Consider the following 15,413-nt stretch of genomic DNA (forward strand, 5'->3'; position numbering starts at 1 on the left):
TCTGTGTAGTGGCTGGGATAGGTTACTGCATCTCAGCCCCTATCCAAGAAAATGGGAACTGAACTACTATGGGTATTTGTATGGTCAGACTTTTGAGGTGCTCCTGTCTGGTGTGGACTGAATTTCTAGTGCACAGAGGGCAAGAGAGGCATCTTATTTACTAACAGGCACATCTCATGCCAGTGCAGAAGAGATCCAGGTTCCTGGTCTTAAAAAGTCTCCACCAACGGGAATTAGGCCTCTGTGGATCAAAACATGTTGCACTACATAGAGTTCTTCTGAAGATGAGACACAACTAAATCGAGTTTTCACTTTATTCTACTCTGTAGGATGTTTCACCACCGATTCTTATACTGTAAATGAGGCAAGCGGAGCCAAGACTGGTCGCAGTTTAACCATTATTGGGGTGTACAAGGGTGTATTTCTATCTCATGCTGCCCCAGGCAATGACACCTAGCATGCACCAAATTTTGATAATAGAGGCAACAGACCTATTGCAAACTTAAATTAATTGAGACCCCAGAATGGACCCCTAAATAATGACACTCCAGACCAGACCCTTAATTAAAACAGACTTAAGACATATCTCGTAAATGAAATCAGACTCCAAAACCAGACCACCTCCATAAATCAGATGACTAGACCCTGAAAAGAACTAGATGTTAGACCAAACCGCCTATGTGAATGAGACTCCAGACCCCATACATGAATCAGACACTAGACCAGACCACCTTCATTACTCAAATCAAATCAAATAAGCTTTATTGGCACGTCCGATTAGATATTTGGCATTGCCAAAGCTAGTAAAGTGTGTGTGCGGGAGTTAGATACGGATGGGTGAGTGGTGGGTATGGGGAGTGGGGTGGTTTGGGGTGTAACAGTCCGTGGAGTCTCATCTTCCTCTTAGTTGGTGACCGCTAAATGGGGAGGTGGGGTGGGGTGGGTGTATTGGGGTATAACAGTCCGTCAATACTCAGCCAACAGACACCAGACCAGACCTAACTTCATAAATAAATCAGACCCCAAACCAAAGCCCTAAAGACCCCCTAAATTATTCAGATCCCAGGCCATAAATAAACTATTTTACTATACGCCAAGCATTTTCTTCTTTTTTCCTGTGGGAACCTGTGCCTAAATCCACAAAATGAAGTGTTCGACTCCTGGGAGTATATACAGATTGTTGTATCAGGCCCCGTGTGGATTAGTAACTCAAGGGCTACACACATGATGTAATGATCTGTTCAGCAAAGATTTGGGTGTGAATTCCCTGGCTGGCATACTCGAGACCCAGAAAGAGGAAATTAGTGCATTAAACTTTCTATAAACAGACAGAGCACAGAATACACATCCAGATATGGACTAACCTCTGAAGTGTATTGAAGTGCCATAAAAACGGATGCTGGAGGACGGAGATTACAGCACATAAATATTGTGCTAACAAGGGCACACAGCTTGTTATGACATGATGGGAGGGCAGCAAGGGGGCGGTATAACCTCCACCACATCTGTAAGATGGAGCCTTAAATCACTGGTATCAACAAGCACTCCGCGCCCTGCCAACGCTACAGACTATGGGGGTGTATACTATGTATGTAAACAGAGAAAGCGAAAAAGGAAATGGCCAATTGTTACACAATGCATTTGGCAACTGTGCCTACTGATGTGAAGATGTGATATTATTTATATACCAAGCTATAGTTACTAGCTGGTGCTCCGCTGCCATGGTCACTTTCTGTATATACTAGAAAGAGGGTAAAACCCGTTTGGGGGAAAGATATTAGATAGGAAGATAAAGTAATAGTAACACAATGTGGCACGTATAGTAACGCTGTTGCCGACAGTTTATATGGGTTAGTAAAAGACACACACACAAAATGGGGAAGATTTAACAAGGCACAATGCTAAGAAAAGCCGCAGAACTGGTTAGTAAATAAGTCATGTGACAGCTCATTGAAGAAATGGCACGGGGGCTTCATAAATCGGTCAATACTCCATATTTTTCAATGTGTGTATGACAAAGTTTATGTAAATACATTGATACTTCCAGGGGCGAACCTGCCCCTTTCGCCGCCCGAGGCGAACTACAGAAAGCCGCCGCCCCCCCCCCTGCCGGGAGGAGGGGGCGGGGCGGAGCGGAGGGGGCGTGGCAGAGCGGAGGGGGCGTGGTGAAGTGCAGGGGGTGGGGCTTAGCGTCGTTCGCCGGCAGAGAGCAGGCTCGGTGCTAAGCCAGTCCAGGACAGCTTGTCCTGGACTGGCTTAGGTAACCAAAAATGCCGCCCTCCCTGAGGCCCTGGCATAGCGCCGCCTGAAGCGCTCGCTTCAGGTCGCCTCATGGGAGGTGCGGCGCTGGATACTTCTGTCACATTGCTTTAGAAACAGGGGTTGTGTTTTAGAACCTGCACTACTATAAACAAGTGGAGTAGTTTGGCTCCGCCCATGAGGATCCTGAAGGATCTGGCTTATTAAGCTAAAATAGGTGCAAAAATACAGTAATTTTAAAGTAAAATAAGAGCAAAGTGTTCTGATGGGATCTGAAGTATAACAAAATGTGATGTTTTTCTAAATTTTCTTTCTTACAAGTGCACATCAGTATTGTATTGGTACTGGGTAATGTGATCTACAGCATAAATCCTCCCCTTGCCTCATCCACTAAACTGAATAAATCAGCATGTTTGTTATGGGGCGTGGTTACTTGTTGCTCCGCCTTTCTTTGTGCGTTTTCCATTTTAGTAAATAACTGTATTCCTTATAATATACCGATTCTGGAGCATCTTTTTTTATTCTGCTGTGTTGTGGCTTTTCTATGTTATTCCTCTTAGATATTTATGAGTAAATTGACAGCTGGATGTTACTGACTAATGACACTGTCCAATCAGTGCTGACAGTATAAGAGTGTATAGAGACACACCCCTTTGACAATTGGCAATTTATTCATACATTTCTAAGGCCTTTGGAAACAACCCAACCCAGAGGAAAGATGCTCCAGTGTTATCTCATGGGAAATACAAGAAAGCAGTAATACAGACATGTCGGGAGAGGTGACAGGTCTGCTTTAAATAATGATCGAAACGTTGCCAAAAATGTGAACTTTCTTAGAAGCAGAGCAGTGACCTAAATGCCAGAGGAAGTACTGAGGCTATTTTGAAATTAGTAAGATTGCTTGTGATGGGGACAGGGCTCAAAGGTTATCTATATCGGCGTCCTGTGAGACAAGGCCAGCAAAAAATGTCAACTTTAGAAGACTTCATGTGACGTCAATGCAAACGGCTCAGATTATATGCCTATAGATTCTTCTCTTGAAATTGCTATAGTAAGTAGAATTGCCGTAACTAGAGGGGGTGCAGTCGCCCAGAAACCTTAGGGGGCCCATATAAGTACTATAAAAAATACATTATAGCTGATGGGCCAGGTACAGGTTTTGTACTATAGCTCATGAGCTTCACAATATGCCAATGGTAAGTAGAAGAAAGCTTCGGGGTGGAATGAAATAGACAAAAATTGTGAACTATGGTTAAATGTAAAAGGGGTCTCTTATCAGAGACAACGGCCATCTGAGCAATCAGACAATTGCCCCAGGTCCCAATCCTGACACCCCACCAGGAGCAGGGAAACCAAGGCCAGCCAGTCATTTCCACTGCAAGGAACATTGAGCTTGAGCAGATAAGAAGAGGAGTCTGTCTTATTGAGCAAATCTATGTTCTGGTTCATAAAGGAGGGTCCCAAGAAGAAGGAATGTGAACAGCTGTTGTCGTCATAGGACAAATCTGTAATGGTAGCCTGTGCTGCAGAAAAGCATCAACTACTTAGAAAATTGCTGCCAGAAGTTGTAGAAAGATGTAATATTCAGGACAAAAGTCCTACGATTTCACAAACCGGTCACAACAAAGCTAATACTATGATTACATCTGCTTGAGACAAAAGCCAGATGTGTCTATATCCAGCATGACCAAATAAATACATTCACGGATACATCATTATCAGTTTTTCGACAGAACAAATTCCTTCTACTATATTGCTCTCTTGTGGTTGAATAAAAACAAAGACAACAATGTGTTTTTAATATACTATGTATACTGTTACATATTGAAAATTATTCTACTGAATCTGGATTTCTATTGACTTCAATACGATGAGTTTAGCAGTGTAAATAGGGCTTTCGGGGCAACAAAATAAAGTAATAGAGCTTAGACTGCCCTCTAGTGGTTGTAAGTGCTAATTACCTAACATTCAATGCAAATGGAATCAATCACTGAATATTCTAAGGGGGCATTCACACGGAGTAACGCCGGGCGTGTATCACAGCCGTACATGCCGGCGTTACGGCAGACTGCCGAACATTTACCATTCACTTCAATGGGAGCGCTCGTAACAGCGGCATTTACGAGCGCTCCCATTGAAGTGAATGGGAAGTGTTCGGCAGTCTGCTGTAACGCCGGCGTGTACGGCTGTGATACACGCCCGGAGTTACTCCGTGTGAATGCCCCCTATCAGATTCTAGTAATGCAAGGCTGACTTGTCCTGACATCAAGACTAAACCACAGCAAACAGGGGTATAAGGCAGCACATCAGGCTGAATTTGCCAAATTTTTATATAAAATGATATCATTCAAAGCAGCCAAATAATCTCCATAATAAGAAACACAAAAATTTGCTATAATGGTGCAACATAAGCCATAGTTGTCATTTAGTAGATAATGCTAACTGTGATCTAAGTCAGTGGTCCCCAACCTTTTTACCACTAGGGACCAGTTTCAGCAAGACAATTTTTATATGGCCCGGTGGGGGCGGGGAAGGGGTGTAGATGGGGGCAGGGAAGGGGTGTGGTTTGGGCCAGGTTAAGCATGGGGGTTAAAAAAAATGGGGGTTTTGCCGTGGAGACCACAAAACACTCACGGGTGGACACTTTGCAAACTCATTCAAATTGATGGGTTTAAAAAGTGACTGCCGGTTTCCGTCTCCTATCCAGTTTCTCGGGCAGAAGACGGAAACCTGAAAGCAGAGACCGGGCGAAGGTGTGAACCCGCCCTCATGCCACTGGTTCCATACTTTTATCCTCAGTTGTGAATAAAAAGTATGGTTATGTACATTACAGCTTAGTAACTCCATGTGCCTCATAGTAATAGCAGTTAACCCCATCATGTCGCTCACATTAACCCCTGTGTGCTTTACATAAGGGTTACCGATATGTGAGATATATGGAGGTAATAATTATCTTCATCATTGAGGTCCTTTATTAGTTCCTGCATATGTCTCACATATTAGTAACCATTATGTGAAGCACACAGGGGTTAATGTGAGGGACATGATGGGGTTAATTGCTATTAATGTGAAGCACATGGAGTTACTAAAACTAGTTTAATAACTCCAAATTCCTGACATTAATAGAATAATTAATACCCCCTCTGTGGGTACCTGGTGGTTTTTCTCTTTCACTTTGCTCTACGGAGCTCTTCTCCTCCTCCTGGGGGAGACTTTGCAGGATGCAGACGGCAGGAGCTGAGCTGTAGCAGCAGCAAGGCTTCACACGGCCCTGCACCCATTGCTGAGCTGGAGACTGGAGGAGGCGGGGCTATAACCTCTCATACAGCAGCTCACAGAGCCTTTCCCCAGAGTCTGCTTGCATGGCTGCTGCGCAGATAGAAGTAACTACAAAGCCCAGCGGCCGCTGCACAGCACAGCAATTGCCTGGTTTGTCCCCCCCCTAATGCCGGCCCTGTGGACCGCTGCAACATGCCCCGCGGCCCGGTACTGGTCTGTGGACCGGCGGTTGGGGACCCCTGATCTAAGTGACAAACGGGTTCAGGACTTTATAAATAATATTAGATCATAAATGTGTGAAATGTACAGACTTTTTCAGTTTTCGTACCTCCTCTATCATTGTGTCCAAGGCCGCAGAGACTTCTTCTTTAGTGCAGCCACTGGATACCATATTTCTCAGCCTTAGACAATATTCCCTCATCTGCAAAAATAGAAATCACATATTATATTTCCATATATATGGCATGAAACTGTATTTTATTTTTAAAAAGGGTTTTCTGGACTAAAAAATATTGATAACCTAACCTAAGAATAGGTCATCAATATCAGATTGGTATGGGTTCAATAAACACCCAGCACCCTTACCTATTAGTTGTTCTCAGCAAGTGACACACAAAGTATGCAGCAGGAAATGAACAGCGCCATTACTATGTAGTGGATGAACGGAGTCACTGCAGCTTAGCTTCTCTTCACGTTATTTAGTGCTGTGCTGCAGTAACCTGGACTGGCCACTACACAGGGAACGGAGCTATCTGCTTCCTCACTCATTTTCTATGTATTTGCTCCTGAGAACAACTGACAGCGGTGTCAGGTGTCATACTGCCACCGATCTGATATTAATAACCCATTCTTAGGACTTAGGTTAATTCCTTTAGCCAGAAAAAAACACTTTAATATTTACATATGAATTAATGAACAATTGATGATACCATTACAGTTAATTGAAAGGTGTTTTTCTATGACACCATGACTACTAACTGGACACTGTCAGAGAGTGTATGGACAGGCAGAAAAGTAACATACTTATAATATATTCACACTTCGGTCAGTTTTGAGATAAGAGAATGTAGAATTGTTATTTTCTGGGTTATACTTGAATTCCCTATGACTATACGGTATTTATGTGATGGCAGACAGCCATCTCTCCTGATCAACCCATACACATGACCGGTCAGCACCATCGAAAGACATGTTTGTTAAATATAAAGGGGGGACAAGCCTCCACGAGCATCAGAACCTGAGCACTTGCTCATGTGCAAACCACTGGTTCTCAGTTGCAATGCGCACCCCTGAGACTACATGGTGCACCCCTGAGACTACATGGTGCACCCCCTGCACTAGATGATAAAACCACTGAGATTTGGAGACCATTTGGCTGGTGTATATTTAATGTATAAGAGTGGCTTAAAGCAGACACGCTAGGAGAACTGACAAGTCCTTCTTAGGGAGCGTTCACACTACCGTCGGTGTCCGACATGTAGTGTCCGCTCCTAGTGTCCGCTCAAAATCTGTCACGGACACTAGGAGCGGACACTAGATGTGTCCGTGACACCTGTCATTCACTTGAATGGGCATCGGGTGCGTTCTTTTGCACTCCGTGCCCGTCCTTCCCTGTCCGCAAGAGAAGATGTCCGACTTCTCAAGCGGACAGAGGAACCCTGCATGCAGGGTTTTTCTGTCCGCTTGAGAAGTCGGACATGTTCTCTTGCGGACAGGGAAGGACGGGCACAGAGTGCAAAAGAACGCACCCGATGCCCATTCAAGTGAATGACAGGTGTCACGGACACATCTAGTGTCCGCTCCTAGTGTCCGTGACAGATTTTGAGCGGACAGTAGGAGCGGACACTACATGTCGGACACCGACGGTAGTGTGAACGCTCCCTTAGGGTCCTATAGTATACAGAGCAACGCAAAAATTTGTGGGACCAGAATGAAAGAACTGACAGCCCTGGTATGTATAGTCCTTAGTAGGTTTCACTATATACTGCAAACCTATAGGAGACCAGGGATAAAAAGAAATCCATATATTTACCTTGTGATTCAATATGTCGTTCATTCTACGAGTTGCTTCTGACGTGTGGGATTCTGGGAAACATTTCTTTGGGATAACACCATATTTTTCTACAGGAATGAAAAGGAACACAATATAAATAAAACAACAGACCTAAACATGATAGATTTTTTTTTACTGTTGTTAGATATTACACAGGTACATTCTTTTTCCATGATCGGACTGCTTATTTGGTTTGCTAAGGGGCCGTTCACACTAGCACCCGCTGTGTTTCCGAGCTAATCCCCAGATAAACTGCATAGGGGATGGCTTGCTGGCAGTCAGTTTTTAAAGCAAATTGCTGGTGTCTGTATGCAGCCTCTCCGCGGGGAAACCGTTTTTTTGCAAGGGCACAAAGTCCTGCATGTTCTCATGTTGATGACCCGGATTGGACGACTACTCTTTTGGTGCACTGCTGCCATCTACTGGCTACCGTCATCTGCTGCCTTCTGATTCTTCTGACCTTCGCCTCAACGCAGAAAACCTTCTGGTAAATCATTCCAGATTGTGGGCTGCTGTGACTAGTGGTGCACTGTGCGTCCAGCAATCTCTGACCCGTACTGTCCTGCCCAACGGTAGCTTTCAAGTCCATCCCGCCATCAGGGGCTCTGGTGAACATCTCTAGAGGGTCGGGTTTGGTGCGGCTCGGAGTGCACAGGATGCTCAGCGCAGTTTTGTACCACTTGATCCGACATGTCGGGTTTTTCTGTCCGCTTGAAAAGTCGGACATCTTTACATGCCGACAGTGAAGGAAGGGCACGTAGTGCAAAAGAACGCACCCGATGCCCATTTAAATAAATGACAGGTGTCACGGACACAGCTAGTGTCCGCTCCTAATGTCTGTGCCAGATTTTGAGCGGACACTAGGAGCGGACACTACCTGTCGGACACAAACGGTAGTGTGAACGCTCCCTTAGCTTAAATAAGTGTGCATGCATTTTTAAGGGAGAGTTAACTGCTGCCAGCCCCCAAGGTCTGATCATTTTTTCCCCTGATATCATCTGTTTGGGGGAGAGTCACGAGGCCACCATAAACATAACAGTCCTTCTGCAACTGGCAGGTCTGGACTTTTCTCCTAGGTGTCCTAATCTTTACCAGTATTCACCAGTGGGATCAGTTTCAGAGCAGGATTATGTGAAGAATAATGGTGCACTCCTTTCCTGCTCCACACTTCACCAAAAAGACGCAACAACCGCATACTGTTTTTCCTTATTTTTTTGTCAAGATGCACCAAAATAGCGTTGAAAGGTGGTATAAGTGTATAAGTGTAACTTTCTCAGTCTAAAGATAAACCAGATTTATCATCCAGCATCAGTCACTGTGATAAAACTGGTGTATTTTCTGACTACCTGTCTAAATTTGCACAATCTGGGGTGGGGGACCTATGATGTAATTGTGTTCTCATTATTATTTTTTAGCTAACATTTTACATGGCCAGAGTCTGCGCCCCTTCCCTCTGAACGTCTACTGTCCACCAGATACATAAAGTGGAGGACATGCAATGTATGGAAGACATTATCATCTTCCTTAGGAAAACCCAGAACTCTTGTCGCTGCCTGGACTCCTTGGACTCTTTACTTTGTTGTACCCATTTTTTCCCCTTTTACTTCTCCTTCATGTTTTGGTTCATATGATGTTATGTTGGTTGACCTATAGATCTATTATATTATCTATCGCTATGACTGCTCTGTATTCTTGCTTTATATTGTCTGATTCAGCCATGGAGTCCACGGCTTGAGACTCTCTGCTGGTTAGGCCCATTCATCTGGGCCATGTCAGCAGTGGGAAGCCATGTTGGAATACCAATGCACTGCATCAGCATCTGGTTGTGGCCGACCGTGGGTGAAAATGCTGGTTCTGGAAAATGAAGAGGAATCCCTCTTCATTTTCTGCCATGTGAACATAGCCTTCGTTTAAGTAAATCCTTACCAATCAAGTTAACAAGCATGTCCCACTGGCCTCCATCATTACTGGGGTTAGAGAGCAGAAACTGCATAAGTCTTCCATCGACTGGCTCATTCTGGCGTGCCGTTTCGACAAAAGCATTTAGGAAATAATTGCAGCGCTCCACCTGTGAGGGTACAGATTATAATGTTAACCTTAGAGGATTCTCAGAGTACACATATATGTAGCACATCATGTTCACTCCAGTTTTCATGACTTTCAGATGGGCATAGGTTCAACACCCAGCTCAGCGTATAGAAAAATAAATGGGAATTGACCTGTACACAGAGAACAGATATATATGCTTCCGGCTCTATTCTCCATATAATGACTGGTGAGAGATGATACTGACAACCTTAAAGGGGTATTCCCATGACACTTGTTCACCAACCTGCAGGCTGTTGTGCTCTCTTCACTTCCTGCTTTTCTCGGCACATTGGTGGGCGGGGTTTCACTTGCACGGGATTAGTTGTAAATGAATTACCACAGTGTGAAGCTGATGTAGCAGAGCTGGATTTGAGTCAGTTTGCATTACATACAGAGGTAAGGGACTCCCTATCTTAGCCCTTATCAGCCAAGTTCAATTAAACTGACCTCTATAGTGTGTAGTGCATGCTATGTAATGTGCTTATCAAAGAGGGATTGAGCTGTCCATATTACCTACTGTCAATTGTATGACTTGTCGATATCAAGCATAGACCCTTATCACAATATGTTTGGCACTGACCTAGCTCCGCAGATGGAACAATGTATCTACTACTATAAGTAATTGTGCATATAATAGGGCTCCTCTTATTTTAGAGGTGTTTTCCAAGATTTTACTATTAATGTCCTATTGTTAGGATAGCAAACCTATAAAGAACCTCAGCGACAAAACAACAATCTCGCACAACGACGCATATCAGAACCTACCACTAAGAGAGATTATAATAAAAATAAATAGGTAAATATACATTAATTAATATCCAATTCATATTTAATTCATGACATAGAAAAACACATGGATGAAGTAGACAGTCAACTAAAAGCACACAACTCAGGAGGGGCTAAGGGTCCGTACAGATATCACTATATACAAATGAGAGACACAAGGGCACTAGAAATATCTCATGCATTTCTAGGTCATGAATTAATATATATTATTATTGGTATATTTGCTTAATATAATGATAGGCCATCTATCAGATTAGTATGATCCAACTTCCAGCGCCCTTACTGATCAGCTCTTCAAAGGGCTTCTTTATTACTAGGCACATAGCCATACATACTAATGTATGCATAGTGGTTGTGCCTGGTATTACACATAGCTCTGTCCTATTTATTTGCATTAAAGGGTATGTCCAACTTATATTTTAAAGATTATTGATACTGGTGCCAATCAAATTTTAAAAAAATAAATAACATTAGTCACCTCTGCCCAGTCCTAAATTTCCATCGATGGCAGCTACGGTCTTATAGGCCCCTCGGCAGTGAGGTCCAATTTGTGTCAGATGACCAGTACTGCAAATCACAGGCCTCAGCAGTGACCTCTTCAAAAACCTCAAGTCGGACAACCCCTTTAAGCTTCAGAACCATGAACAGCCGCTACACAACCTATGGCATTGTGACTGGCAAATAATTAAGAGGTCACAGCCCTCACCCCAGACCCTTAATTAGACCCTAATCAGTCTATACACCATCATACTGTAAGGATAGGTCATCAGTGTTAAAATCCTGGAAAGCCCCTTTAAGTAAGACACTCATTATGATACCTGGTCAGTAACTAGGTATTTTACTACTTCAGTTTGATCTCTGATAAACCTCTAAGGAACCTTTAAGGTTTTTCTTTTAACACAACACTGGGGACAATTAGTAGTCGGGTCATCGTCCAACAGTCCAGGAACTGCGTCTGCAACTATGGACCTTTTAGAGACTGGGTTATAGTACAGAAGTTGCATAATAAGGATGTATGGTATCTCAGCAAGTCAGAGCTGCAGACTAAGCAACTACAATTGAAATATCCTGAGCAGATCAAAGATCAAATGTGTATTAGGGATAGCATAGAGAAGTGAATGCAATGTGTTCTGAGAATATAAGTGACTATTCAATACTATAAAAGTATATAAAAACCTGAAAGAGAAACAGAAATTCTCTAATTCCTATAAGTCTTAAAAGGGAGTCTGTCACCAGGATAAAGCAGATTAAACCAGCAGCACAATTAGGGGGAGTTCACACGGAGTAACGTGCCGCGTGATGTGGCACGTATACGGCGTGTGAGACTTTGAGCGCCGTATACGCTCCCATTGATTTCAATGGGAGCCGGGATCGTATACGCGGCATTATTTTGCCAGTCCACACATTGTGGATGTTCCTGCAGTGTGTCAGCTGCTGTGGATTGTCCTCATCAGTGAGGTTTATAAGGTCAGCTCCAGCAGTAAGACTTTGGACAGAGCTGGGCTGCAGGGCCAGCTGGAAGGTCACACTGTGAGAGCTGTGTCTTGTACCATTCAATTTTGCAATTGAATCTGCTATTATAGGTGAGGTAACCTATTTATGTGTTTAGTCAGAGCCTAGGCGGGCAGGTATTTATTTTGTATTGTTTTTTTTCTTTTTTTTGGTTGCTGCACTGTTTCTTGTGGCGTAAAAATAAAACTCTACCTTTTTTGGACTAAAAATCTGGACTTGTGTGTCCTTGCCACCCCACCTAGCAACCTCAGACCCTGACAATCGGAAGTTCATGACAGCTACAGCTGAAACCTTCTGCACAATCCACTTCTGACTTTGGCTCAAAAAACTGCAACAAAAAAAGCTGCATTTCCGCAACGTGGGGGCCTCAGCCTAAAGAAGTTTTGCAGGATTATAAAAACATGGCTGCTTTCTTGCTAAAAACAAGCTCATACCAGTCCATGGGTTGTGTCAGGAATTGCAGTTTGACTACATTAAAGAAGTTATGCCCTGCAGAGTATGTATCCCTTGTCCATAGCACATAGAATAAATTGCTGATGGGTGGGGGTCTGACCTCTGAAACCCCTGCTGATCCTGAAATCAGGGGTATTTTACCTATGTTGTTATCATAGCAGTGGACATAGAATGTGTCCCGTCGTTCCGTTCACTTCAATGGGAGCGCCGAAGATAACCTAGTACCATACTTTGCTATTTCCAGTGCTCCCATTGAAGTCATTATGAAAAAATGAAAAAGAAGACAGCACCGAGCTGTATATGGTGAAATATTGTTGGATAGGGTTATCTGTCCCTGATATATCCATTGTAGTCTCAGGCCTTACTATAACTCCTAGGCAGCATGCCCGCTGCCTTGGGGTCATGTTTGACGCAGACCTTTCCTTCACCCCTCATATTGAATCACTCGCACGTTCATGTCACCTCCACCTCAAAAACATCTCCAGAATATGCCTTTTCCTTACCAGAGATACACTAAAGACACTTATTGTCTCTCTGATTCATTCTCGCTTTGACTACTGTAACTCCTTACTAATCGGTCTTCCCCTCACTAAACTCTCCCCTCTACAATCTATTCTGAATGCAGCGGCCAGGCTGAACTATCAGGCTAGACACTACAGATGCCTCTGGTATGTGCCAGTCGCTACATTGGCTGCCTATTCATTATAGAATAAAATATAAAGTTATCACTCTCATCCACAAGGCTCTCCATAATGCCGCACCTCCATACATTTCCTCCCTCATCTCTGTCTACCGCCCAACCCGTGTACTCCGTTCACTCAATGACCTAACACTTACATCCTCTATTATCAGAACCTCCCTCGCTCGTATACAAGACTTCTCCCGAGCTGCACCACTTCTCTGGAATGCTCTACCCCGGACAATCAGATTAACTCCCAATTTCTACAGTTTCAAACGCAAACTAAAGACGCATCTTTTCAGACAAGCCTATCACAATTTCTAACGTAAACCCTTAACCCTCCTCTGTTGCAGCTCCCACATTTCCCCACATGATATGATGTCATCTCATGCTAACTTTATAGGTCCAAGCTCCATCCACATGTTAAAGGACACGACTGTCGACGGCTCATACAGTTTTATGTTTGTGTAATGACAGTCACCTCTGTTACAAAAGTGTCTGACCTCTGTATAAGCAATGCCGCCCCTGCTACCTCTTGTGTCACCCCCTCTACCTCATAGATTGTAAGCTCTTGCGAGCAGGGCCCTCAGTCCCATTGTGTGAAATGACTTTCTTTGTAATGTATCTTTCTGTCTGTATTTGAACCCTACAAATTGTACAGCGCTGCGGAATATGTTGGCGCTATATAAATAAAATGTATTATTATATTATTATTATGATTAAGGTGAAAATAGTTTGCTAAACTCTTACCTGGTGGAGTTGTGAAGAATTCACAACTACCATATGCGCCTGGGAACCACTTGTAGGGGGTTCCTCCCTATGTGTGATAAAGCAGCTGGATCCTGTTCACCAATGGTGTGGACAAAACATGTAAGGACCGGGATAAAGGAACGCGCTTCACAAGATTGCGAGACAACCTTCTTTATTAAAGTTCAGCACAACGCGTTGTGCTGAACTTTAATAAAGAAGGTTGTCTCGCAATCTTGTGAAGCGCGGTCCTTTATCCCGGTCCTTACATATTGAAGTCATTATAGCAGGGATATACATTCTCTGTGAACTTCTACAGTCAAAATGGGAGCAAAACACCCCAGTTGTCAGGCTCAGCAGGGATCTCAATGGTCCGATCATCACCTTTCAGCTATTTATAACCTGGCCTATTGACAGGAGATAAATTTGCAGCAAAACCGCTTTAAAAGATAGAGATAGCTTTGCTGTAATGAAACACATCCTGGTGACTGGTGTGGTGCTGCAGCCATGTTACTCTAAGGGCCCCTTCACACGGCGTAAGCGCACCGCTCATTTAGACCCGTACACGCGAGCGCTTCAAAACACATCCCATTCACTTCAATGGGAGCGCGAATAAAGCCGGCTTCACGCGCGCTCCCATTGAAGTGAATGGGATGTGTTTTGAAGCGCTCGTGCGTACGGGTCTAAATGAGCGGCGCGCTTACGCCGTGTGAAGGGGCCCTAATACTAAACAAAACCTTGTTATATATAATAATATATATAAATAAATAAATAATTTTTTATATATATAGATAACGTACCTTATCCCAGAAAAACAGGTAGGACTGACTGAACTCAAATTCTTCAAGATTAAATTTCTTTATAAAAGGTAATCTCATCACATTCAGACAAGAGAATATCCAGCACCTTCCTGGGAGAACACACAAAGAGATAATATTCTGTTACGTTATGGGGAATATTAACCAGTGTGGTTTAAAGATACAGACATGTACCATCGTAATTATTCCGACCAGAAATTTATCTCGGAACCTTAAAACTTGCAAAACTTTTTTGATGTGACCACTGAAAACTGTATTGAAGAGTGGTCTTCTTAAAAGGAGATGTCCGGTATGTATAACATATGTGAAAGTGATTATCTGTCACAGGAGAACTGGTGTAAGTAAGGGGTGGTCTCCTCAAGGACTGCCAGCAGGTGATGTCACCAGATTGACTGTCAGCACAGGCTATTACTCAGATCTACTAACACAATGAAACATCTCTAAGGTCCGGTTCACATCTGTGCATGGGTTTCCATTCAGGGAATTCGCTTGGGGACCCCCCCACGAATGGAAACCTAATCCGCGTAAAAAAACAGTTACGTCCAGAAACTCGTGGAGCCCATAGACTATAATGGGGTCCGTGTGGTTCCGCATGAAAAATGTGGAGAGAAAAGAGCTGCTTGCAGGACTTTTCTCTCCGCACTTTTCAAGCGGCAAGGGGAACAGAATGGCTCAACCGCAGATGTGAACTGGGCCTAAAACACCCCCTCTCTGAGAAGACCAACCTCTTAATAACACC

General features: G+C 43.6%; 1 protein-coding gene across 1 annotated transcript in view; it reads right to left on the minus strand.

Moving 5' to 3' along the window:
• BLMH (bleomycin hydrolase) overlaps nt 1-15,413 on the minus strand; it is a 41,392-nt gene that overhangs the window by 14,489 nt on the left and 11,490 nt on the right. The window contains exons 3-6 of the mRNA XM_075263772.1: nt 14,657-14,766; nt 9,518-9,659; nt 7,571-7,659; nt 5,867-5,959 (exon numbers count right to left, since the gene is read on the minus strand). Coding sequence (XP_075119873.1) covers nt 5,867-5,959; nt 7,571-7,659; nt 9,518-9,659; nt 14,657-14,766 — 434 coding nt within the window. The remainder of the gene's footprint in view (nt 1-5,866; nt 5,960-7,570; nt 7,660-9,517; nt 9,660-14,656; nt 14,767-15,413) is intronic.

Source organism: Leptodactylus fuscus, chromosome 2 (genome assembly GCF_031893055.1).
Source record: "Leptodactylus fuscus isolate aLepFus1 chromosome 2, aLepFus1.hap2, whole genome shotgun sequence".
In the NCBI taxonomy this organism is placed as follows: domain Eukaryota; kingdom Metazoa; phylum Chordata; class Amphibia; order Anura; family Leptodactylidae; genus Leptodactylus; species Leptodactylus fuscus.